Source organism: Mustela erminea, chromosome 15 (genome assembly GCF_009829155.1).
Source record: "Mustela erminea isolate mMusErm1 chromosome 15, mMusErm1.Pri, whole genome shotgun sequence".
In the NCBI taxonomy this organism is placed as follows: Eukaryota; Metazoa; Chordata; class Mammalia; order Carnivora; family Mustelidae; genus Mustela; species Mustela erminea.
This window is the reverse complement of record NC_045628.1, coordinates 16,753,713-16,780,390: the sequence shown is the minus strand read 5'-3', so window position 1 is coordinate 16,780,390 and position 26,678 is coordinate 16,753,713. Positions and strand designations below refer to the sequence as shown.

The window sequence follows — 26,678 nt, the reverse complement described above, 5'->3', positions numbered from 1 at the left end:
ACCATTAATTACAGCGATGACTGTCCTCTGAAAGTCAGGGGTTCCCCACATGCTTATTTCTACGCGGGCTTTGTGCTTCAGTAGGTCACAAATTGTTGCCCCTATTTAGAGCAACAATTGGAATTGCTTGGTCCTTCAGGTCCACAAAAGCATAGTCTCATACCACGCATGTTACTAACTTCAAAGCCTCTGCCTTTCTAGATTACTTACTTGAGTCATTAAAGGGAACGTTTCGGATCGGTCTGAAGGGAGTGAGAAAGCAGAACCGCTTCCTTTCTTCCCTTCTTCTGCCACCGAGTCGCGAGAGATCCAGTCCAGGTTTTGCCTTCGACTCTGCCTCTGAATTTCGGCTGTGCTCAGTGTAGCACGTTTCTCTCCCCTCCTTTCTCCTTCCCTCTAGCCTCCAGGGTCTGTCTCCGGGATTTCTCTCTTCCTATTTCAGGAGGACTCTCACAGGCTCCCTCAGCCTGTGTGAAGCCGAGGTTTCCCCTGGATCCCGTTTATCCCCAACACATACCTCCACGCACACGCGCCCCCAAGACCCCGCGCTCGCCCCGACACACACGCGCGCACACACCCTCGCGCTCGCCCGTCCACCTCCCTCTCCGGGAGAGCCGGCGCGCGTTCCCACCTTCGCCGCACACTCGGGCGAGCCGAGCTCGCAGCGCTCTACGATTCTGCGGCTCGGAAGTCGGATCGCAGCCCCGAACCCCCATGGTGGCTTCTTAAACATTTCTTTGCCTCCGCTCGCTCGTTTTTATTGCACCGCTCCCGGTCTGGGGGACTGGGGGACTGGGGGAGCGAGGCGGCTGCTTTCCCAGCCAGCCCTGGTTGGCTTGCCATCCTCCATCTGGCTTATAAAAGTTTGCTGAGCGCAGTCCAGAGGGCTGCGCTGCTCGTCTCCTCGGCTGGCAGAAGGGGGTGACGCTGGGCAGCGGCAAGGAGCGCGCCGCGGGCTCTGGCGGGCTTTCGGCTCGAGGGGCAAGGGGAAGAGCGCACGGGCCCTGGGGTTTACCGAGCTGGATTTGCACGCTGCACCATGCCTTCTTGGATCGGGGCTGTGATTCTTTCCCTCTCCGGGCTGCTGCTGTCCCTCCCGGCCGGCGCGGAGGTGAAGGCTCGGAGCTGCGGCGAGGTCCGCCAGGCATACGGTGCCAAGGGATTCAGCCTGGCGGACATCCCCTACCAGGAGATCGCAGGTAAGCGCGGGCGCGCGGCCCGGCTGGCTGCAGCCCTCGGCGGCCGCACGCCCCCCGGGCGGCCGGGCGCCCCCCTTCGCCCCCCTGTTGCTGAGTTGTTGGTGTTCACTTTCTGCCAGGGCTGGCTCTCCCGGACGCCGGCGGATGCTCGGGCGGCTGCTCCCGCGGGGAAGGTGTGCGTCTCCGCTGCCTCATTGTGTGCACACGCGGGAGCGCCCTCCTTCCCTCCCGCCCGCCCTCCCTCCGCTCCGGCGCCCGTGCGCGCCCTTCGCGGTGGGCTCGGGCCGGGCGGGCCGGGGAGCTTGGGACCCCCGGGGGGCGGCCGCGGCGCGAGGGCAGGTCGCCCAGCGGGGAGCCCACCCCGCGCCTCCCGCTCAGGCAAACTTGGAAGAACTGCGGCCGCAGTTTGCCCAGCGCCACAGTCTGAGTGGCGCCTTCCCCACTCCCGCCCTCGCGCCGGCGGGGGCGGTGGAGAGACGCGGAGGGCTCCCCTCGCCGCTCGCTCCGCTCCGCTCTCCGGGTCCTTCCGGGAGGCAGAGCGCCCGGCGCCCGGGCCGGGGGGGACCCCCACCTTGGGGGTGGGGTGGGGGACCCGGCCTCCGGACGTCGGCAGTTCCGGGCTGGTTTGGGGAGTTCACCGGCTGCCAGTTTCGGGCTTGGGGCGGGCTTGCGCGGTACGGGCCCTCAGTGCTTCCCCGATTGCGGTTGGTCACTCGCGGGTCGGGGGACATCCCGCGGCCGCCGGCGCGGAGCCCGGACCTGAGCGCGATCTCGCCCGCCCGCCTGCGCTCAGAAGCTGCGCCGACAGAAGCGGGTGGCTCACGGAGTCCCCGGACCCCGCGTGCCGGGCCACTAGCATTCCGGCCCCGAGAGCTCGAGAGCCCCCACCCCCTTTCTTGGCGCCGGCGTGTGGGTAGCACTGGGTCTCCGGCAACTTGCGCAGCAGCCCGGGTGCGCGTTTTCCGGCTCTTCGCTCCAACCGACGGGGAGCTTCTCTGGGGCTCTGTGAATGGAACGTGTCGGGAGAGATAATCCTGTGGCTGCGAGCGAGCACTGCTGAGCGAGGCACCGGGAGGCCGGGAGATGCTGCGAGGGCGCGGGCTGCTCAAACCCGGCCGTTGGAGTCCTCGGTGACCTCCGATGGTCAAATCAAAACGCTGCATTTCCACCAGCCTCTCTGCATTTTGCCAAAGAGCTGGCCGCCGAGTGAAATCTTTTTGCAGCTGTATCTTAAAACATCACAGTTTCGATATGTAATGCAATCGCTGTTTTATTACGGTTGAGCTACAAACTCCACAAGTGCAGGTTTTTGCTTATACCGAAATGAACACATTTATAGAAATTTAGGCACTGGAAGTAAATAAATAAATAAATAAATAAGTAAATAAGTAAATAAATAAATAAAAGCCCATACACACGGTCACCCCGCCGAGCATGATATACAGGGAGCCTTTTTCCAATTCTGAGCCAGACGTAGCCGGTCTCTAGTGAGTCGGAGGCGGAACCTGTGGTGAATTATAAGACCACTTTTCTACCCCTGTCACTTCTTCTCCCTTTTCCAGAACTCCTTAATTTGTTAATCAGTGAATAGAGAGCTACTGCCCCCACAGCTCCTTAAGTTTCTTAACTCTCCTTCCCCTTTGTCTACTGTTATTTCATTCTTTTTAATTAATTGATAAGGATCAGCTTTGCTTTTTTCTCCTCCCCAAATCTCAGGGAATTCAACTTTTAAAAGGTTTTATAGCATGGCTCACTTCTTCTAGGAACTTTTCCTCCTCTAATCTGGGCTCTTTCAAATTGTATCTTTTAAGCACAGATATTTCCCAGCATGATTTCAGATATGATATCTCAGAGAAGAAAATAGTTAAGTATTTTTAAATTGCTTCAGTACTCTTTAGTGGATTATGGGACCTCCAGGATGCTACACTTCATCTTTAGCGTGATGCAAATCTCCTTAATATCAAAATAAAGGTTTCAGTGTAAATAGTTTCTGTACTCACCGTTTAGTTTACTGAAAACATTTCCAGTGGTTAAAATAAATCCTTTATTTGGTTTTTAACTACAGGGTTCCCCCCCCCTTTTCCCTACACCTCTTGACAATTACAGTGTTCACTAATTAGCTGTTAAGTTCTAAAACGTGGGCTTTTGTTTAAGTCACTTTCTAGGAGTAAGGGCACTGTTGACTTTGTCTTAACCCTGGTGTGCTTTGATGCTGGTGGAAATGATCAAGATACAGGTCATTGTGGGGTCAGATGCACATCTGATAGGGAAGCAAATGAAGTAAAAGATAATTGTATACTATATATATATATATACACACACACACGCATGTATATATGTATATACACATTCCTATATATGTGTATATATATGCATTTTTTTTAAAGTGAACTACTCAATGCTGCACATTGTTGGAATAATTACTTAGGAAATCTGTCCTATTATTAAATGAAAACACTCTTTTGCTCTTCCCTAGTTCCTGACACTATTTGCATTTCATTATCTAGTATATGGTGGTTATCCTTTCTTTAAACTCCCTTTTCATCCTTTGTGTTGTTTGGATTTTTAATGGTTTGCTTGAAAAATGGCATATGCCATTTTTCTGCCAGGGAACAGGAATTTAAAGGAACTGCTGTTCATAATTTAGATTCATGCGGGCTGTTTCTAATTGAAAGATATTTGCAGGTAGCTTGCCTGGTAAAATAACTGAGAAGTAATAAGGACATTATGTTTCATCATGACATTATTAAAGTTTTACTCAGAACTCACAATTGTGAAATAGTGTTGGCCTTTTCTATTCTAGGATAAAAGGGAGTTCTTCAAACTCAATAGATGAGGGGCTGTGATGGGTAATATATAAAGTTACACTCTCAGAGAGTGCTTGGGAGGCCTTTAAGGGGCAGGTTGCGCCATTAATCTTCACTCAGTCCTGATCTTAAGCCGTCCCAGGCAGATCAGATAGACTATCCGTCCTTGTTTGAGGGACCTCCAAAGGAGAAGACCCATGAGTCCCTCTCAGCCATCCATTCTAGTACTTAGTAATTCTTGTGGTATCGAAATGTCTCCAGATAACTAGGCCAAAGCCTTCCCAGTTTGCTTGCTTATTTTCTTCTGTTCTGTCTTCTGGGAAGATACTGAGCAGTGGATCATCAAGTTCTCTGTTATGAATGTTATTTTGATCAAAGGTAGGTATGAAACATTCTAGTCTTTTCTTTGAGCATCCATGATATTATCTTGTTTTCCAACCCAACTCATCTTGATGGCTCTAAACTTATAAGAGAACTCAACAACTGAAAAGAGTATCTGCTTGAAAGACTAGGCAATTCAGAGAGTGCTGTTTTATGCCTACTGAGCCTCTACACCTTGAGCTTTCTTAGAGTGATTAATTATAACTCCTTGTAGCTGACTAATGGTGACTTATTGGCCTCCATGCCCGCTTTTTTCATCAGTTATCTAATGCAGCTGTAGTTAACAATCCCTTATTTGCAAATTACTACGCACCAGCACCTGCTTAAAAACATTACCTCCTTCTAAAACATTAGACATTGTCTTATTGATGCCTTTTAATAATTTTGTAGATTTCATCATAATCCCCATTTTATAGATGAAAAAACTGAGCAGCAGAGGGGCTGGAATGACTAACTTGCCCAGGGATGACTCAGCAAGGAAGTGGTGAAGCTAGAATTCCAAATCAGGCATTCTGACTCCAGGTACCTGAGTTCTAGACTTAATCCTGCCCCCGGCCATTCTGTATTTGTTGAATGAATGCGTGCAAAATCAATTCTTTTTTCGTCTACTAGGTACATAACCTGGTATTATCAATCACCATATGTATTCCCTCACAGTTTGTGCTGAATATTTTTCTGTCTACTTGCAACATCTACAATTTTTTCAAAATCATTTTGAATTTGAAATTTGTTTTCTCAGGAACCAGCCATGCTACCATCACTAAATTGTTCATCGATTGATGTGTTTTCCTGATTTTTTTTTTTTAAAGATTTTATTTATTTATTTGACAGAGAGAGATCACAAGTAGGCAGAGAGGCAGGCAGAGAGAGAGAGAGGAGGAAGCAGGCTCTCTGCTGAGCAGAGAGCCCGATGCGGGACTCGATCCCAGGACCCTGAGATCATGACCTGAGCTGAAGGCAGCGGCTTAACCCACTGAGCCACCCAGGCGCCCTGTTTTCCTGATTTTTAAAAACTGTATCTCTGTGGCTTTATAAAAGATGGAAACTAAAGAATATGTATTCGTATTTTTCAGTATACCAGACCTACACGAATAATGGGTTAGTGTAACAAAGCTTGCTATAGGAAGTTACCATAAGGGTAGAGGGAGGAAGTTAGTTTATTTTCATAGATCAGGAAACAATGTAATTGTTTTCTTAGTATTTGTCCCTTTTTATGTCTCAGGTGTTTTGAGAGCTGGGGCTACAGGTGGATATTACAGCATTAAACTCTTTCCCATCTCATGGATATGAATTTAGAGTATGTCAATGATTCTAAAAATCTATCCCAAAATCAAATTACAAAATATTCTCTTACACTCTGCTGATATACTAGTGACTTTTGTCAGTCCTTCCTTATTGCTTTCAAATTTCAGTAATGCTTCATTTTGCCTGATCTTTGTCCAACAGTCTTTTCCTTTCTTTGGTGGGTTTCCCAGGGAAACTGTCCTCCCTCTGTTTCCCCAGCAAACAAACTTATTTAATTTGCCATTAACACAACTTTTTTTCAATCGTCACATTAACGTAAACAGAAAAATTGTGTAGGGTAAACTTTACTCTTTTATGGACATGTTAAATACCCTACTTTGAAATAAATTATTTAATTTACATTTAACTGTCTGCTTCGTGGATTTCTGATTTCTTTGCCCTCTCCTCAGTTAGCTGATGTCTTTAAAATCCTTTCTAAGAACAGAGGGAGAGGTATAAATGAGTTGGCAAAACTTCAATGTTTTAAAATAATTTGTCGAGTCACTAGATTTCTAAAAGAATTACATCCATTCCAGGTATCAGAGCAATCTAAAATCTGGGCGATTAGGAGTGCCACTTGTTATACTCTTGATTTGGGAATTAATTTTAAAATGATCCTTGCAAACAGAGCTATCTTAGCTGATTTAATTAGCGGATAGTATGTCATCATTGAGAACAAGAGTTCATTTGAGTTGAATGATACACTTTTTGACATAAAACTCACCTCTTTTAACTGTACCACATGGTAATTGCTGGTGAGTAGAAATGTAGGCTGCTATCAAACGTGATTTAAAATATACAGCATTATGTCCTTTAAGTATTATAGTATCAACATTGTATCATAATTTATGTAAGAGCCTGACTAATGTTCTCTTATAATTATGGGTAAGTTTTATGAACACTTACAAAATACAAAATTATTGAGTCCTTTTAAACCAAATGACCTACGATTTAGTCACTAGATTTGTATAGACCTATGAGTTTAGGATAGAAATTGTTGTGAGGGAATTGCTGATAAAATCGTTTATTAGCTTAATCTTATATTTTAGGTCTACCAAAGTAACATATTTAAGATTATTTTTTACCGTACCCCCCACCTCCAATTCACATCTTTCAAAAGACTTCTAGCAAGGCCAATGGTAGTGACAGTTTAAACAGAATACTGAATATTTTTTAAAATTTGGTGCATATATCTCTTTGCAGACCAGATTCTGATCTATTAAATTCTTTACCTGGCATGTAATTCTACTTAGTTTCATAAGCTTCTTCAAAATTATTCAGTTTTAAGTTATTTGCATGATCCTGTTTAAAAGTATAATTGTCTCCCTGGGATGCCATATTTGTAAATAAAAGGTTTCATAGCAGTGAGTCTTGGGTAAAGGTTTAAAAAATTCTAATAATCCTGAATGGAAGTATATAAAAGTTTTTAATAACCTTGAATGAAAAATTTTTTTCAAACAAATGTTCCAAAGAAAAATAGGAATTTGATTCCATGTTTAGACATTATCCAGGTTACTGATTTATTTTTATAACTCATTCTCTACTTCCTTTAGGTGTTTTTTTTTTTTTTTTCATTCATCCAAAAAATATTTCTTATATACCTTCTATGTGTAATTTACTTTGCTAGGTGCAGTGTACAGCGCCTCAGTGGATTTTAATCCTAGCAGGGAAGTAGAGATGAAGGGCATCATTCCCAAGGAATGGCTGAGATCGAGGCAAGCATGAGGTACCTGACTCCATGAAAGCATTGAACAGAGCATCTGATCTAATCACAGCATCTGGGAATGGTTCCTTGAGGAAGAGCAATGGACCATGGTGGGCTCTGGAGCATGAGAGCATAGTTAGTACCTATGTGGTTAGAAGACCCTGAAAGCATGAGAGGACTTTTAGAACCTGGGTAAGATAGCGGTGGATGGAAAGCCTGCGGGAGTATGGGAGAGCCTGCGGGCCAGGTTCATACACTGTCCAAAGATAGCCCATGCATCGTGGCCCAATGCAGGTGACCTATTCACTGCAAGTGCGGACCCTTCGCTCTAAAACCTGTGGCGCTAAACTCAAGTGTTTACACAACCGGTTGTTTTAAACATAGCCCATAGAAAATACACTTTTAACCATTTAGAGCCTGTCTCTTGTGTATCCTGCAAAACTACACAAGGCCTGCTAGTCATTTATGGGATGAATCAGAGACCTAAAAAGAACTCCCAAGTTGCTGTACTCTCCACCCTGTGGCTGAGCAGCATTACCTAGCTACTTCGTTTCCCTCTCCACTCCTGGGGGTTCCCTTCTGGTCCTGGCTCCTCTGTTATGTCGGCCAGGCCCCCAGCTAGGAGGGCCTTCCCCTCATGCAGCAGGCCTGTCAAGTTTCACCCAAACAAAGCTCTCCGAGGCCTGCTGCCCCCTCCCCTCTCAGACCCGTCTCTTGCCTTAATCAGCCCTGAAATCCCTGGAGCTCACTGCAGAGACCTTGGCCTTCAGCCTACGGCAGTGAGGTGCTATTGAAGAAGTGTTCCAGTCAGGATTGGACTTGATTTGAAATGTTACTTTGGTGGCTCTGGAGAGCAGGGATTGCAGGGGAGCGGAAGCAGATACAGCAACAGGAGGAGATGTTAACTTGACCTAGAGTGGTGACTGGAAATAGAATGAAGTAGAAAGCAGGATCTATTTAGGAGCTACGAGAAAGACAAATACCCAATCCCATAGGATGTCACTTACCTGCAGCATCTAAAATCCAAAATGAACAAACCAAACAGAACCCAGATTCATAGATGTCAATGACAGATCGGTAGTTGGTGCCGGTGAGGAGGGTTGGCGGGCGGGCGGGTGGGTAAAGGGGATTGAGCAGTACAAACATACATTATAAAATAAGTCATGGGGATGTAATATAGTGCATGGAGAAAACAGTCAAGAATACTTTATTAACTTTTATGGTGATGGATGATAACTAGACTTACCGAGCTGATCATTTTGCAATGTACACAAAGGTCAGATCACTGTGTTGTACATCTGAAACTAATATAATATTGTAGGTCAACTGTACTTTATTTAAAGAAAAGAAATATTTAGGGGTGCCTGGGTGGCTCAGTGGGTTAAAGCCTCTGCCTTCAGCTCAGGTCATGATCCCAGGGTCCTGGGATCCAGTCCTGCATCAGTCTCTCTGCTCAGCAGGGAGCCTGCTTCCCCCCTCTCTCTGCCTGTCTCTCTGCCTACTTGTGATCTCCGTCTGTCAAATAAATAAATAAAATCTTAAAAAAAAAAAAAGAAAAGGAATATTTAGAAGGTAAAATTGATACAAGCAACAGACCACAAGTCAGGCAAAAGTGAATCACTAAATATCTACCATGTGATGGACAATGACCATGAACCAGCGTCTATGTATGTGAAAGAGAGGGAGAGACCAAGGGAGAGAAACAAACATCCCAGAAGCATTCATGGAGTTTACAAAGACATGTAAATGGCTGACATAGTTTATATGTGCTTTTTAGTGCAGACGAAACTCAACATCATAAAACCAGCACAGCATTGTTAAGAGTATCAGTGTGGCTCAGAGAAAGGGATTTCCCAGATAGGACATAGGGAGATGTTAACTCTCAGAAAGTAAAGACTTACCAAAATATACATAATCAGCTGTGCGGTTTTGAAACGTCAGTCAAAGTTTTTTTTTGTCCTATGGCAGCATAAAAACAAAACTAAACAAAACCCCAAAACTTAAAATTTTTACCAAGATGAAGAATGAACTAAATTGTTACTTCACTCCCTGGCAGTTAAACAATGCTATGTCCTTGGCTTAAGTACCAAATAATATGTTACTGGTTGTAATGATAGGAATCACAAAATGAAGACTTGCCTTCACCTTGCTGAGAGGAGGCGGTAAAATTTAATTGGGGCTGTATTATTCAGGGTTCTCTAATGAAACCAAAGCAGTAGGATGTATAGATATAGGTATATATATTAGGAGGTTTATTCTAGGAATTGCCTCTGGATGGAGGCTGAGAAGCCCCATGACCTACAATAGGCAAGCTGCAGACCAGTCAAGTAGATGCTGAAGGCCTTCGGCAGGGTACGGTACTGATATAAGTCTCAGAGTCTGAGTCTGGAGACCGAGCTTTCATGTCCCATTGTAGGAAAAGATAGATGTGCAAGCTAAATAAACAATTTGTTGTTCTTGCACCTTTTTGTTCTATTTGGGTCTGGATAGACTGGATGGTGTTCCTTGACACTGGTCACTCCTGCTACTAAATCAAATGCTAATCTCTTCCAGAAACATCCTCACAGACACACCCACAGATTATGTGGGTATACCAGCTATCTGGATATCCCTTAGGCAGGTCAAGTTGACATATAAAATTAACCACCCCGGGAACATTGACTGATGGGCAGCATTTGACAAAGAGCCATGACAGAAGAAGGCATTTGGGGTGGGGTTAAATTCGTAAGCAAAGTAGTACATGTGGAGGATACTACAGAAAGGGATGAATTAAGAATCTGTGAGACATAATATTGAACAAATAGGGTGGGTTGTATTTTTGATGGATCTTGAAAGCCCTTCGTTTTATGTGGCAGGAAGTAGGTCACCATCCTAGGTTCTTGGCAGTCAAGTGACAAGACGAAAGTATTGTTTTAGATGAGTCAAGTACTGTAATCAAGATGGAATAGATCATTAAAAGCCCAGGGGATTGAAGGGGGATAGCCAGGAGGCTGATTTAGATACTAAAGCAGGCGATGCCAAGGGCCAATATGAGGTCAAGTGGTGAGAAGAGGGGTGAATGAGGTCATCAGAAAAGAAAAAAAGTAAGAAAAAGCTTTACTCCTGCTACTTAGAAGTTCCATGAAAAAGTGTTTCAAGAAGATAAGCCGTTGAAACTCTTGCCTGGAATCATCTATGTCTTTAAGATACTTCTGGCAGCTGGTCATAGAAAATCCTGCACTGGGTGGCAGACCCACACAGGGAAAGCCATCATTTCACCTAAGCTGCATCCCAGAACAGTTTTACGATTGAGAAAGTGGGATGTTCATACTATCAGCTGTTCCCAGATTGTCTCCATCTTCTGTTCTCTGCTGTCCTCATTCTACCAGGGAGCTCCATTATGGAAGCAAGACAGCTGCTGGAGTACTCAGAGTCAAAGCCACATTATGATGCCCGGAGGCACACAGTGGGGCTCTTTCTAACCATGTGTGTCTTCTCATTGATGGGACAGACTGTCAGAAGCCCCTTGGTGGATTTAGCTACCCTCTTCTTCCAGAATTGCTTCCTGTACCCATGTCCCGAAGAGAGAGGAAAAGGGCCATGGCTGTTGACTTGGAGTAGGCATGGTTACTCCCTCAGAGAGGAGCCGAAGTCTTCCTTCCTTAACTATGTGGTCACTGCATTGCTTGGTAATCTTCATAAGAATCCCCAGGAATTGAAGGGCAATGGAGAAATTGAGAGTAACTACCCAGATTGTCTGAATTAATGAGGTAGTTGGCAACCTTGCTCCTTAAGTCCACTGTTTCTCAACTCTGGCCAGAGGTGAGCCGACACGTGTTTAGCAAATAGCCTTCAGGAGGGTAGGGTGTGGGGAGACTTGATCTGTAGCGTTTGCCAATTTCTGTGGTTTAGAAATGTTCCCACCGTTACAGATTTCAAGCTACTAACAGTCTAACAACCAGCTTACGAAATTCCTGAAAATTTACCCATTGGCTCTTCTGTGTTGGAAAGAGCCAGGGCTATCCGGGAGTCACGTGAGATATTAAAATAGAATACTTATACGTGGGTTCCATCTTTAAATATTCTGATTTAATTGGTCTGAGACAGGGCACTCTTTTTCCTTTCTTCCTCTCCCCCTGCTTTCCTTCCTTTGTTTTTCAGTTTTCCCGAGTATTTCCAATGTGCATCCAGGGAAGGGAACCTGTTAGCTCAAGCTAACTTCATAAACTGAAAACCTGATCCTGCATCAGAATTACTGGAGGGCTTGTTCAACAGCAATGCCTGGGCCCCACCCGCAAAGGGTAAAGGTTCTGATTTAGTCCTTCTTGGGTGGGGTCTATAATTCGCATTTTTTTTTTTTTAAACAAGTTCTCAGGTTACCGTGATGCCTTTGGTCCTGTACCATCTCTTGAGTCTCCGGGAGCCAAATTCTGAATGCATTTGCTGTGTTTTTAAATACAGTCCCCCCCCCCCCAGTCAAATTTGGGCAATGATTTCTGTTTTTTCTCATCAGATAAGAATCCTAACTGAGAAAGTGCTTCTGTTTCAAATTGCACCCTCCTCCTCGCCCTGCCCATCACCTCTGTCCTGTTTCAGATGCTTACTTTGGCCACTAGGGGGACTAAGGGAAAGAGAGTGATTGGATTCGTTCAAGCCACAGGTACCTCTGTGTGGAAGGAAAGGGACCCAAGTCAGCGGCGAACGCACAGCGGCATGACTGGGAGAGAACTTCAGCATGGCTCTAAAAGAAACAGGGAAATGTTTTCTGTGTCTTTTACTATAAGATCTACAAGATCCCCATTATTCTCTGTTAATATGGCAGGCTTCCTTTGGGAACATGACTTGTTTTTTTTTGGAGGGGGGCTTCCTATTTAGAACATTTCTGGCGAAGAGTAATTCCATCTCCCCTTCCCCGCCCCAGCTGTTTTTCCTCCAGGAGGCTCCCCAATGCAGAAATAGCCATTGTTTCCCTGACCTCCAGACTCTTATGCAAGGAGACTACATTTAGAGCTGGCCAGTCTTCATTTCATACACTTTTACTTAAAGATGTAGCATAATACATTCAAGGCATGCACACCTGTATTCTGTAGGCTTGATCTGCTAGTGTGTTTGCTCCTTATTATAGTTCTTGGATTTTTTGAGAAATTGACTTCCTCTCTTCGTGCCCCTAGGACAGTGGAGATTAGCAAGGGCCACTGATCCTCAGCTGAATTTCGGGGAACCAGAGGTGTTTCCTCCGCAGTGGGGTTGAGGCAAATATTTTCTATGTAAAGAAAATACTTGGAGGTCTTCTTTTTTAAAAAGATGAATAATTTTTCAATTTGTATTTTCTTAATGGGTCAGCACAGCTCAAAGTCAACAGCGCTTTTGAAATGAACTTGGAAAAAGCCACTGTGCTTTTAGATATTACAGATATTTTTAAAGTTACAGGCCTTACCTTTTTCCTGGAAAAGTTAGAAAATACTTTAAACATACTCTAGCTGTTTGCTTATCCTATTTTCTTCCAAATCCCAATGACTGGGAGTTTTTAAAATGTAAACAATACTAAAATGTGAAGTGGTTGACATATTTTTCCTTTATTTACAGCAAGAGGTTTAACAAATGTTTTTGAAGAGTTTTAGTGATCTTTGACATACTGGGAACTCTACTTGGAAATTAAGAGGTTGTAATTCTGACATATTAATAATTTGGAAATATAGGATTCCTGGACATTCCTAAGTGATCTGTTACAGCTTTTCCTCCAGCTATGTATTTACTTTGAACTTAGGTAACACACTTGAACTTAGGTAACACAGCCTTCCAGGTCTGTTACTTTTACATTATAAAGTGCTAATGTGTGAAAGCCTTCTATTGTGCTTTTACTACTCATTTGATTATGTGGTATCTTATTTAATATTCTTTAATAGACTTGGGGATATTTAGACATCAGGAGGTCAAGTACTATGTTAAAAGCTTAGGCCAGTCTTTTTATATGTCTGCAATAAAGAGTATATTCATTTCACTTATATTACCACATGGCTCTCATAAAAGGTCAGTTTCAACTGAATATAAAATAGGTTACAAATGCCAAATCTTATGTCATCAACAACAAAATTATTATGGATAATCCCTTTTCAATTACTACTTTCCCCTCTTTAAAAAAAAAAAAAAAAGAAAGAAAAAAAAGCGACTGGAGGATTTCTTAAAATCAGAGATCCACCTGATGTATTTTGTCCAGTAGACATAAAAATTATATAAATCCTTTCTTTTCACTTTAGTCAAGAAAATATGTATAATCACACTCAAATTCCAGTTGAAACAACAGCAAGTCAGGTGCATCAGAGATTCAAAACAACCCATAAAATTATACTTTTTCATTTTGTTGTTATATTACTTTGACAAATTAATTTTGAATCAGTTTCTCAGCCTGGATTATTGACGTAAAGGTAAGTAATATTACCGGAAGTTCCATGCATAAATGTAAGCTGATTGCTATGATTTAAGAGTGGCAGTTTATCCTTATCCTGAATATGCTCAGGAAATTATAGAAAGGTTTTCGGTTTAACAAAGTGGGAGTTGAGTATATATAAAAATGTAGGTTGCAGAGATCTTAATTCTAGGTGGTAACCAAGGTTGCATTTTATAAGTGGCATGACAAAGTCCTGTAGCTGAAAAACTTATAACACAATTTAGAGTGAATTTTCACCTTTTTAGCCATGAGTCTGTGAAGTACAACTCTTGACAAACCGTCGTTCTGCCTCCGAAATACTTATTTTCAAAAGTTATGACCTGGTATTTGAGAAAAAGTTTACAAATGCTCTATGTTCTGAAAGGCTTTGAGACAGTATTATTTGGGAAAAATGAGCCTCACTCCCAACTACTATAATCAGGAAGGAGAGAAAGATGGAATACAAATCAGCCAGAGCAGGCTTTTCCCCGCTGCACATTTCCTAAAGCCATCTTCATTCAGGGTGACGGTTCCGATTTTAACCTAATTAAGCATCAGAGAGAATCAGGGTCCTAAGAGATGAGCCTGAAGGTTCCCAGAAGTCCCGTGCTGCTCCTTCCCTCCCTCCCAGGCTTGGCCAGGATGCTGCTGTCTGGGGGGGCTTCTGGAAGGTTCCAGGGATGCCCAGAAGGAGGCTCTGCTGTGTAGCGCCAGCCCGGAGGTGTGCCCCCTTCAGCCACATTTCAGCCGGGTTACCGTGGAATTGATTTTCACGGCTCATGACAGAAGCTGTTTTCAGCCCTTGAAAAGGAAGTAGCTGGGCTGATACTCGTCACACAAACAGCAAATTGCTCCGTGGCTTTCATAGCCTTCCAGGTCTGTTACCTTAAGGTTCTAATGGCCTTTTAACAGTGTTTCCAGCTGAGCAGCAGATGTAAAGGATACCGAACACTGAAAGCTGTGTTCTTTTTTTTTTTTTTTTCCCTCCTCCCCGAAAGAATCATTTTTAACAGATATTGTACTAACACCCTATCCTAGGACCTATTCAATAGCATGTTAGATTGGAAAAACTGAACCAAACCTCAGATAAAGTATTGTCAGTGCCTCGCTGGGCTGCGTGCCCCATGTGAGTCACCAAGCCCATCAGGCACTGAGATCCTGTCACCAGGAGTGGGGACCCATTTGGTTATGTCAGGGGAAAAAATTAATGACTGGAAGCCCACAAAAGCTCTAAAAATTCCTTATACTTACGTTAAGCCGATGCATTTTCATCCTAAACATTGCAGCGTGTTTTTGGAAACAATGCAATTAGCTTTAGCAATTCTATGCAGGCTACCTTTGGCTTCCCTTCCTTTTGTCTTGAGTGCTTGTTTTTTGTCCCTCTGTTCGTCAGGGCCTGAGATGTTTCCTGAATGGGGAGCTCTGCCCTCCCTGCACAGTGAACTTGGAGGCCTTTAAGCTTTGGTCTGTGGAAGAAGGTTAGCCTTTCAGTCTTGTGGACTTTTGGGAAAAAGTCAAACATAACTGAAGAACACTTGTCGAATTGGATGTTTTTCCATTTTAAAATATTAGCGACACAGTACGCCTTTTGATTTCACTGAGGTCCAAGCAGCGCTTGGTATTTTCAACTTTCCAGTGGTAACTACACGAGGTCAGAGAAAAAAACAGCCATGCCAGTGAGTCATCATGCCTCGCTCCAGGAACTGGCCTGTTTTACAAGCTTTTGGGGGGCCCTTTAGGAAGTATGTGAGCTGCCACCATTTTCTTCCCCCAAAGTGGAAAATATGCGTACGTTGAAACTCTGATCTGAACAGGAGATACGAACAGACATGCATTTTCTTTCCTTCTCGTTTTCTTCCTCTTCTTCCTGCCATTCCCTCTCTTGGGTTGAGCAGAGGCTGCCTTTGGCTCCTGGCTCTATTACTTCGCCTTTGGGAACCTGTCTGTGCCTCTGTTCTTTCTTCTGTGAACAGGAACAGTAATAGTCTCTACCTGTCGTCATTGTGTTGTATGAAATGAATCAACCTTTATGAAGCTCTTAGGATAGTGGCTGGCTTACGATGAAGACTGAATCCAGTTTTGAAGCCAGTGCATCTCTTGATGCGGGTAGGGAGTGACAAGGGGAGAAAGGGGAAGGGTGAGTGTCCTGGGGCTCCTGAAGGCTCCCGGGCTTGGCTCTCCTGCTCTGCCAATGCCCGGGGTTGGTGTACTTTTTGATCTGGTCTTGTGCAACTTGGGAAGGAACGGGTAGTCTCCTTTCCTGGAGTACTCACCCTGACCATGGTCTTTTCTGGCCCTTTAGGCCTCGTGAATCAGTGGCTTGTTTCTCACCTGGCCTCTGGTCCCCCTGTGGCTTTGATCACCTCCCGTGGTGGGAGCAAAATAAGCCATCTGGTCTACAGCTCAGCTGCATTCTCAACCCACCCAGGAGCACTCTGAGACTACTGGGCCAGACTTGTGTCCCCTAAGTGTGGGTGTAGCCTAGCTTCTGAACATCTTTGCCTCCGAGTTTGAGGTCATTGCCAAAAGCCCACCAGGCAGTCTTTTGTACAGATTCCTAAACAGATTTTGGGCTAGAAATCCTTCTTCCCTTTGGCTTTCCTATATTGACAGGATGCTCAGAGATGAGAAACTGGGAAATGTGGAGAGTCTCCCTGTACATCTGTCCTTCATACAGACCGTTGGGGACAGCGATGGGTTTGCCATCTTTTGTCTTCCTGGCTGGACTTCAAACCCTTCATGCAGGTTTGGAGACTTGGGTCTTAAAGAGGTCAGGTAACAGGCACCCATGGCCTTGGAGGGTGAGGTCTGTAAAAAGACAACAAATTAAGGAGCAAACAAAACTGAACCAGTGAAAGATTTGCAGAATATTATCTTCATTACCTATGCAATATGGAGACTTCTGAAGAGTCTCAAACATCAGGTGAACTGAGAAAACAAATTCTTTTTTACATGGGACTCTTTGGGCTTTCTGGTAGGTGGTTTCCTAGAGGAGCAAGAGCTCTGAATTCTTTGTTTTGTGCTTACTAATTTGTTATTTTGAAGTTTTCTTTACCCCCGTGAACCTCAGTTTTCAACTGTATATAAAGGGGCAGTACCACAGCTAGCCTCTTGATCCTGTTCTTTGTGAAGTCTGCAGTAACTGTTAGCTCTCCTTTTCCCAATTCCCTCCTGACACTTGGTGAGAAATCTTACCATTTCTTACTCAGGAGAGGAGGGAAAGCTAGTAGGCTATAATCCCCACTGTAAGACTTAGTCATTTTTAATTTCCTTTTACGATAAGCTTCTAAGAGAGAAGCTCTAATAGAACGTTAAAAGGTGATCTTGAAATGCTGTTAAATGTCACAGAGCAAATCTTTTAAAAACATTCTCTTTCTTTTCTTTTTTGGTCTTCTTGGAACTGACTGTGAAAGTTCCCTTTCATGCCGTTGTCACAGGTTCCTGTTGTGCCTCCTGTCCTCAGAATGGTATATCTGATGTGTGGCTTTGATTATTTCACTTTGCTTAAAGCAGGGGTTCTCAGCCTTGAGTGTACATCGGAATTACCCAGAAGGCTCGTTCAAATGTGGGCTGCCGGGTCCCCTTCTGGGAGTTTCTGAGTTGGGAGATCTGAGATGGGGCCAGTGTCCAGGTGATGCTGACGCGAAAGGCATGTAGGCCACACTTTGAGAACCACTGGATTCAAGTTTAAGCCTTCAACTGTCAGAAGTCAGTTTAGTTCTCCAGTGGCCTGAAAATAAAAACCCATCATCTTGGTTTGACATTCAAGAACTGAAACTGTCTTACTAACTTAGTTCCAAGTGCCCTTCTAGAAATTTCTGTCTCATAAAACCTTTTTCACTCAACTTACTCTTCTTTCTGTGTCTCATTTCATTTGCTAATACTCATGCCAATGCTTGCTCTGTCCTTCCCAATTTTCTCTACCAACTAAAATGCAATTTAGCTCAAATTACTCTTCATGCATTTGTCCTAAGTGACACAGCCCCAATTTTCTCCTTCTTTCCTTACTAGTATAGTGTTTGTCTCTTCATTTGGTAATTAACCAAATTCGGCCTTCTCCCGACTCTGAAACTGTTGTCTTGTGTCCTTTAAAATGAGTCACTTAATTCTTGTTTCCCAAATTTGCCTCTGTGATATGTGGTGACTGAGGGCACTTAAATATTTATTTGAATTTTCCAGAGCTCAGTATTTGAGCATAGTAGGTATTAAATAAATAACTGATTATTCCTTGATTGAAATATGAAAAGGGTTTTTGTTATTGTTAGTTGTTGTTTGGTTGTTTGGGAGGCTTTACTTAAAGACAACTCTAAAGATCAAAATTAAATGGTGTAATATAAAGACTCTCTTAAATTTTCTTTGGAAGAGTGTGGCTGGTAAGTTATATTAGCTGAAGCCAGTGGAAAGTGAAAGTATAGACCAGAGTTTATTGTGTGGAACGTGTATTTTGTTGCTTTCCCTTTATTGTAAGGCGTCGCATTCCCCTCACTGAGGTACCTACTGTATATAGGTATATGTCTATCAAAATGTTTTTTCAAAATGTGGCATATTTTTGCTATCACTGACAGCAATTTCAAAATGCCTGAAAAGATTAGAGAAACTAAATGTAAAGAGTACTATAAATCGCAGTGACATTTCCTGGGAGATAAAGAAATTGATAGAGAGGGAAGTTAGTTTAAAAAGTCAGGCCTAGGGATAAAGCAATCAAATTGTACCACCTTTGGAATGATCTATTTACGATGGAGCCTTTGAATAATAAATTGTGCCACCGGAAAGCTCATAGGAACCACTTGTAATTTTCTGAGTTCCATTTTAAGCTGTTACCTATCCAAGGCTGTCTTACTTATTGTATCAGTTCGGGTCAGTGAAAATTTATTTTTAATTACTTGGCTGAAGAACAGCACCTACAATTTCCCTGCCCTTGAGGCACACATAGAGTTGTGAAGAGAGATACATAGATAATTCGTTTCTATATGATGTGGGGAGTGGTGTGACAAAGGCTCTGTGATCCTAGAAGAAAGCTGGTGGGGCTTGAGAGCAGGTAGAGGTAATCCACTGGAGGGCGAGGGGGAGAGGCAGTGAAGGCTCTCCATCAGGGAGTAGGAAGTACCTTTTTTCAGCACCACAATAATCTATTTCTTATGTAGGATTAATTGTTCTTCCATATAAGTGGATGGACTCTAATTATATAGTAAGTCGGGAAGGTTAAACTCCTCTACCCTTCTAATGCGAGTTAGAAGATCATACCCTATGAACTGCCCAAGAAATGGGCAACTCTGGTTTTGCAGAATGTTATCACTAGATCTTTGTTTAAGCAAATAGAACAGTGCATCTGCCCTTGGAAAATTGTATATAAATTCCCAAGCATGATATTTAACTCTGCATTATTTTAGTTCCCATGTTTTAATGAAATTTCCGGAGATACATTAGGAAAATAGCTATGTTAATCACATAATAATCCCTGCTAACGGTATAGTTTTAAGTGGTGACAATCCCACTATTTCATACACAAACATTCCTCTGCATACATTAGCATATGATTGTGCTGTATATTTTGAAAAGTCATAGACATCATAGTGACCTATTAAAGTAGCTATGATATGTGTAAATCAGCAGGCAAATATTTTGATGGTCAAAGATGACATTTGCCATAGGGAGCTAAAAAGAACAGTTTGTGCTGTGAATCCCTTTTACTGACTTTCTTACACAGATGGTACTAGAAGTGGTTCTAGCTAGAGGAAAAGTAGAACCAAGTTAGGCTTGTTTTTAAAGATTTTATTTATTTGATAGAGACACAGCGAGAGAGGGAACAAAAGCAGGGGAAGTGAGAGAGGGAGAAGCAGGCTTCCTGCAGAGCAGGGTGCCCGATGCGGAGCTTGATCCCAGGATTCTGGGACCATGACCTGAGCAGAAGGCAGATGCTTCACCTACTGAGCCACCCAGGCGCCCCGTAAGTTAGGTTTTCTTATATATTTGTGCACTGCAGTGATTTCACTGGGCTTATTTTTTAGTTTCTCTATTTTCTATCAGGTTTGAAACTGTGAACATTTAAACTCCTGTGCTGTTGCACAGTTTGCATATGAAATTGTTTTAAGCAAGTTCTGACATGATTAAAAAAAAAAAGAGAGGATGCCCAGATGATAACGAGCAGAAAAATTCCCCCTTTATATAAAAGCCTCCATTCTCATTTGTAAAGCAAAATGTTCTCTCTTAAAAGTAACAGCTGCAAAAAAAAAAAAAGGCAGGAAGGCAGAACATACTCATCTAAGTTGTAAAAAATGTTTTAGGAGCTCAACAGGGATTTGGCTGTTCCTGAGAAAAAAATCGAAATCTAATTTTAAAATGAAGGTATTTAGAAGCGTGGCCTTATTTATGGGGCTGGTGAGGAGGGTAGCCAGGATGCGGCCACTTCACTGTTCCTGCGGGAGCCCAGGTGGCCGCCTTGCACTGGGGCCGTGCCACCCCGTGCTACTGGTCAGATGTCTTAGCAAGCGCCTGTCTTTTCTGAATGCAGCAGTGGATGAAATAAGAGAATTCCAGAAATAGTTTTAACAAAAAAGCCATTTGGGTTTTCATGAAGTTGATCTGTTCGGCTGAATATTTCTTTCTAAAAACAAGATTGAAAGTATTTTTTTTTTCTTTTTCTCCCCACGTGGAATTGAAGCTCTGAACTTCAGTTGTGTGTTTCTTTAGGTGTTAAACATATCGATCTGTAGGGTTACATTGATCTTTCCCTAATCCTTGTGGCATTGAGGGGCTTTTTGTTTTCTGAATGGTGGGCCTGATCTCTGAATGACGGGGGTAACGGCCTGTCAGAGACCTTGAATGGGGAGTCTTGGGAATTTGTTTCTCCGACAGAGCAGCAATTTCCTAACCTGGAAAATAGAAGCCTCTAGAACTAATGTACAGTTTTGAGGTGTTGAGGAGTATGGTGTGTGCGTGTGCGTGTGTGTGTGTGTGTGTGACAGAAAGAGAGAGAGAGAATTCACTATTAACCACAATAAATAAAGTTTCATTAAAGACTAATAGGAAACCTAATTAGCTAAATTATTAATTTTAGCTGTGATAGATAAACTTAGTTTTCTTTATCTAAAGAAAGTTTCTCTATTTCTTTTTTTAATTTTTTAAAAAGATTTTATTTATTTGACAGAGATCACAAGTAGGCAGAGAGGCAGGCAGAGAGAGGGGAAAGCAGGCTCCCTGCTGAGAACAGAGCCTGATACAGGGCTCAGTCCCAGGACCCTGAGATCATGACCTGAGCCGAAGGCAAAGGCATTAACCCACTGAGCCACCCAGGTGCCCCCAAAGTTTCTCTATTTCATTTGGAAAAATGGGACAGACACTAGTGATGCTATGATTTAAAGGTGCTTTTCTGTGGACAGGAGAGGTCCCCCCCGCCCCCCAAACCAGAGAAGGAATGCATTTAGAAGGAGTAATTTCTCCCTTCTCTGATCTCTTGCAATTTTTATTCAAACATTCTGGTGCAGTAGTCACTTTCTAACTTTTACACATACAAAATACATTTGATATATTCGATTATTTATCTGACATATTTGATTAGTCTCCTGTGAATCTGTAAGATCCTAGAAATTAGGACCAGGTCTGCTTTATCCTTGCGTAACCCTTAGCTCCTGGCATACAAGAACATATATTGAAGGTACCAAATAATGACAATGGCTCAGATTTTCATTTGATGAACCTCTTGTCTAGATGTTGACCAACTTATGTGTATTTTGTTATGAAAAGCATTCTGTGTACTACTCCATATGTGCTAACTTTCAGTCATTACATTGTTACTTTTCATTTCTACAGATTTTTATTGAGCACAAATAAGGTCAGAGTACCTGACCCTCAATGGGTTTATACTCTAGGAGGGAACATAGTACAAAGTGTCATGTAAGCTCTTTCCTAAGGAGACCGATGTTCAGATCTTCTCTACCATGTAAGTTAGTATCCTAGACATAACATTTTTATTTAGAACTGGCCCAGCTGAACATTGTACATTGTTGTTCCAACCCTAATTTTGGGGGAGAGGAAGAGAGACCCTTGTTACATTTTACTTGTCCTTTGGCTTCTGAAAAAAAAAAAAAAATCAATATTGTAGAGCCATAATTTTACAGTGGGTGAAATAGTCTTATTCACCGATATTTTTGAAAGGATAAAGTAGGTAATCTGCTCTCTGTTCTCTTGCTATAACAAAAATATCGAGTGATTGACCTTTCCATGTAGTTGAAGATTGCCTTTTAATCAAAAGAAATGGAATCAAGATAAAGCATTGAGGTTATTACAAATGGGCTTTATGTTTCAACACTGAATACGTATAATAGATACAACATTTGCTGAGCTCTCTCTATGTTCCACGTACTATTTTAAACTCTTGTAAGATGCTGTGTAGTCCTTACAGCATCTTTTTGTGGCAGGGAGTGTCATTCACATTTTACAGATGGGAGAACTGAGACAGAGGAAGTGCAATTAAGCTGTCTGAGGATACCAACAGGTTAAGCAGATGAGCCAGGAAGATTCCAAAGCCCCTGGTCTTGAGTACTTTCCATGTAAATCACATGCTTTTCTTTTTTCACATATATGGAATAGGTTTTTCTAGAATTAAACTAATTTACTCACATTAATTGGGCTATGCAACTTTTTATTCAGTTCTTTCCAAATATGACGCCGAGCTTCACGTTTCATTGTTTGAGAAGGTAAGAAGTGGCAAACTGATTCCACCCTTCAGACATCTTTAGAATCATTCAGTAAGAAAAAGTCATCACTATGGCTTAAAAGTATCTACTCTGGGGGCACGTGGGTGGCTCAGTGGGTTAAAGCCTCTGCCTTCGGCTCAGGTCATGATCCCAGGGTCCTGGGATCAAGCCCCACATCGGGCTCTCTGCTCCTCGGGGAGCCTGCTTCCTCCTCTCTCTCTCTGCCTGCCTCTCTGACTACTTGTGATTCTGTCTGTCTAATAAATAAAATCTTAAAAAGAAAAAGTATCTACTCTGAAATCCTAACATACATAATTATGTATTCTTCCACTATTATTATTCTAGCTATTTGACATCTGAACCCCCTTACTAACTTGGGAGAGGTCTTCCTTTTGAGATTAATGGGAGGCACACGTTGCCTATATTACCTGAACTGAAGATATCAGGTGCTTGATTTCCCAGATTCCTCTGTGGCAGGGCCGGGGTCACATGACCTAGGATGCACCAGTGAGATTTTCCTGCCCTATTTTTGCAGTAGGAGCTTGTCACACCAAGAAGCAGGGACAATGGAAAATTTATTTGGGGAAAATCAAAGACACAATTTAAAATTTATTTTATTATAGATTTGGCCAAAGTAGCTTTTGTGTCCCTGGTACCATTTCTTATGGTGCTGCTGGGGTTATGAAGCCAGTGTTGGATAACCCACAGGCAGACCAGGAATATGCTTAGGCCACTTTTGAATTGGGGCATCAAAAAGTAGTTTTGGAAAAATAATAATTCAAGCACTGTAGTAGTCATCATGATAAAAGTCAGAATTTGTGTTTCTTTTCACTTTCTTTGCCGTTCAATATTGATTTAACTTTGGATTATATATTATCGTGGTGGGTGGGTAGGTGGGGACACAACATTACCTTTTTCATGCTCAAGGTCAGACGTCTGTCTCTATTCCCTTTGAAATGCAAAGCAGACTCCTTCACTAATAGCAGTTTTCCCAGAAGGAAAGTGAAGGCTCACACCTTGCAGATCTAAAGACCAAGATGTATTACCAAGTCTTCTGTTTTCACTTTTGAAGCTTATTGACTTTTAAGCGTGTTATTGTCCTTTCTGTAAAGCCTGTCCCAAGAGGTGTGGGCTGTTCGGGAGAAGAGAATTTGCAGAGCATAGCTCAGGTAGCCAGATGGAGGGAAACGCAAGGGTGACTGCAGGATGACCCTTTAGGAAGAAAACACTGAAGTATTCCAAGCATATATTTCAAATTCAGAGAATTGCCTATCTTGTGGGTTTTCCCAGGCTTCCCATTTCCTAAGAATTAAATTTCTTAGCAATTAATTTCTAGGAGTGATAAAGCATCTGGGGTGGTTTGCCAAGGCCAGTGCTTCATCCTAGTAATTTTTCCTACAGAATGGTTGTGAAACAGCTGTTTAGATGCATTGACTATAAAAAGGTTTTTTAAAACATTCTAAGGTATAAGAAGGCTCCCGTATATAAATTCCACTTCTAGTTAAATATATTTTATAATTTCTTTGGGGGGGGGGGAGAGCTTCCTTGTTTCTAAGGAAATTGAGTGTAAATCCACCACTCCAGAATTCTCTGAGGAATGTGGTTGCTGTTTGAAGATTTTAAGCCCCTTCAGGGTGAGGTTTATGTAGTTTCGCTTGTTTCTCGTGTACTTTGCCCAAGGTTGGACAGACAGATAAGCTGCTTAACTGGTGGATTTAACTGACTATCGGTTCATTTCTGAGGTGTCCACCTGGGGTTTAGTGAAAAATATTGAGGAGAGGCAAGTATTGAAATGGAAAAGAAGATTAATAAAGATGACATAACTCTGGTATTTCTGGCTTCATTCATGTTTATCTTCTTTTTCTCTATCTTTCTATTTTATATCAATTTATACAACACTGTACACATATTATGTAGATTATATATATATATATATATATATATTTTAAGATTTTATTTATTTATTTGACAGAGAGAGATCACAAGTAGACAGAGAGGCAGGCAGAGAGAGATGGGGGTAGAAGCAAGCCCCCTTCTGAGCAGAGAGCCCAGTGTGAGACTCAATCCCAGGACCCTGAGATCATGACCTGAGCTGAAAGCAGAGGCTTTAACCCACTGAGCCACCCAGGCGCCCTAGATTATATATTTTAATGTGGAGTTGTGAGAGTGCTCAGGTGGGGAGTCAGGATACATAAATCCTGACATTTGACTATAACATATTATATGTTATAGTATATTATGACTCCTTGGAATTGTTTCTTGACTTCTAGAACTTCCCTCCAGTCAAAAATAACCCTTACCGGGGCACCTGGGTGGCTCAGTGGGTTAAAGCCTCTGCCTTCAGCTCAGGTCATGGTCCCAGGGTCCTGGGATCGAGGCCCACATCAGGCTTTCTGCTCAGCAGGGAGCCTGCTTCCCTTCCTCTCTCTCTGCCTGCCTCTCTGCCTACTTGTGATTTCTGTCTGTCAAATAAAGAAATAAAAATCTTAAAAAAAATAACCCTTACCTTTCTCAGGCCCAGATTATAGAGCTTTGTCGTGACAGTGACTGTGGGGGTACTGGCTTCAGATGTTAGCTCCGCAGAGGAAAGGAGGGAGGGTTCCAGAAGAAGAATGAGTGGGAGAGAGCAATTTAAAAAATGGGTGGAAATGTAGATGCTCTCATGCTGGGTTATATTTAAATCTACTGTGAAAAGAAATGTGATGAGGACTTAAAGTCCTTTAAAACTTGAACAATTGACATATCATGACACATCCTTCCAGATGTTTTTAGTTTCCAAAAATTTATGTGTTGGGGCTACAGAAATATTTAATGATACGAAAGGCTTGGCCACTTCAGAGGCAACAGTTCTTATAGGCATTTGTGATCCTTCTGTTGATGCTTTATATATACACAACAATTTATAGATCTTATATGTGTTCACTCAAATGGTGACACACTGTATACATTTTTATTTAGCTATTTTTGCCACTTAACAATTATCTGTAAACTTGTTTCATTTCAGCACCTAAGGTCTCCACTCCTTCCGCCCTCCCCCCACCAAGGCTGTATTTTATTCCACTGTACAGCTTTACCAGACCTTATTTACCCAGTGGCCTATTCACAGACATCTAGGTTGTTTCATTTTTGCTATTACGAACAATAATTTCAGGGATGTTGTTCCATGAGCACCTTTTCTTGTAAGTGGGACTTATCTCTAAAAGAAATTCCTGGAAGTGGAATTTCAGGGGGAAAGTGCCAGGCATCAAACGTTTTGATGGACCTTGCCACGTTTCTCTGCACAGTAAATGTCGGGATTACTCTCTCAGCAGCAGCAGAGAGCTCGGAGTTTCGGTGTTACATAATCCTAGACGATGTTGTTCACGTGATAGAACATATGGATGAAATTACGCTTTCCCTGCAGTGATCCTGACCATGCTGGATGCCAGCTCATTGTGATGGGGACCCTTGGTTCAAGGTTATGGGCTATTTAACCTCAGGTGGAGTGCGTGGATGGATAGACTTTTGGGGATTTGCTTCAGGTGACTTTTCTCTTTAGGATTCTGCACCATTGCAGAAGAATGTTGTGTCGAAAATAGAACTATTAAATATGGGGCTGAGGTGCACTGGAAGTGAAAGGCTTTCTCTCCGTGTATTTGGAATGGATTATAAGCATCTCCGTCCAGGCGAGCCTGGTACCCATCACCAACATGCATTCATGTAAGAGGTTCATGCAGGATGATGAGAAGATCAGATTATGAAATTTCTTAGAGGTCTGCTGTCTGAGTTTTTAAATCTGGCTTGCTTAATTTTAGACACCAAACATATGGCCATAGCTAATTATATGCTTAAAGGCGATGCATTTCAGAATGGTTGATGTTCTTCTATAAGGGACCTCTCCGAGGCAGTGATAATAAGGCATGTGGTTGGAAAGACAGGAAATGTATGTCAAGTGCCATTCTGACCTTTTGAAAGAACTGCCCATAAACCTTGGAGAAATTGATTTGTTATGAACTCTGTTTGGGTGTACTTTTGTGTGTCTACTAGATAACACCATATCTGCATGTATATGGGTGTGGGTCTGTATATATACCTCTGAAAGGTACACAGTGGTGTGGCTGGAACCAACTCATTGTGGGCCATAGGGCTAGTGGGTCAGTTCTGAGGCATTTGGTAATTCACATTAGCAGCTTCCGATCAGCCACAGTGGGAGTACTTATA

The 26,678-nt window shown here is 42.6% G+C and overlaps 1 protein-coding gene across 2 annotated transcripts in view; it reads left to right on the top strand.

Annotated features, from left to right (window-relative positions):
- The first annotated feature begins 1,039 nt into the window (after nucleotides 1-1,039).
- GPC6 (glypican 6) overlaps nucleotides 1,040-26,678 on the top strand; it is a 1,094,470-nt gene continuing 1,068,831 nt past the window's right edge. For both annotated transcript variants that reach the window (XM_032314703.1, XM_032314704.1), the window contains exon 1: nucleotides 1,040-1,199. In XM_032314703.1, coding sequence (XP_032170594.1) covers nucleotides 1,040-1,199 — 160 coding nt within the window. The remainder of the gene's footprint in view (nucleotides 1,200-26,678) is intronic.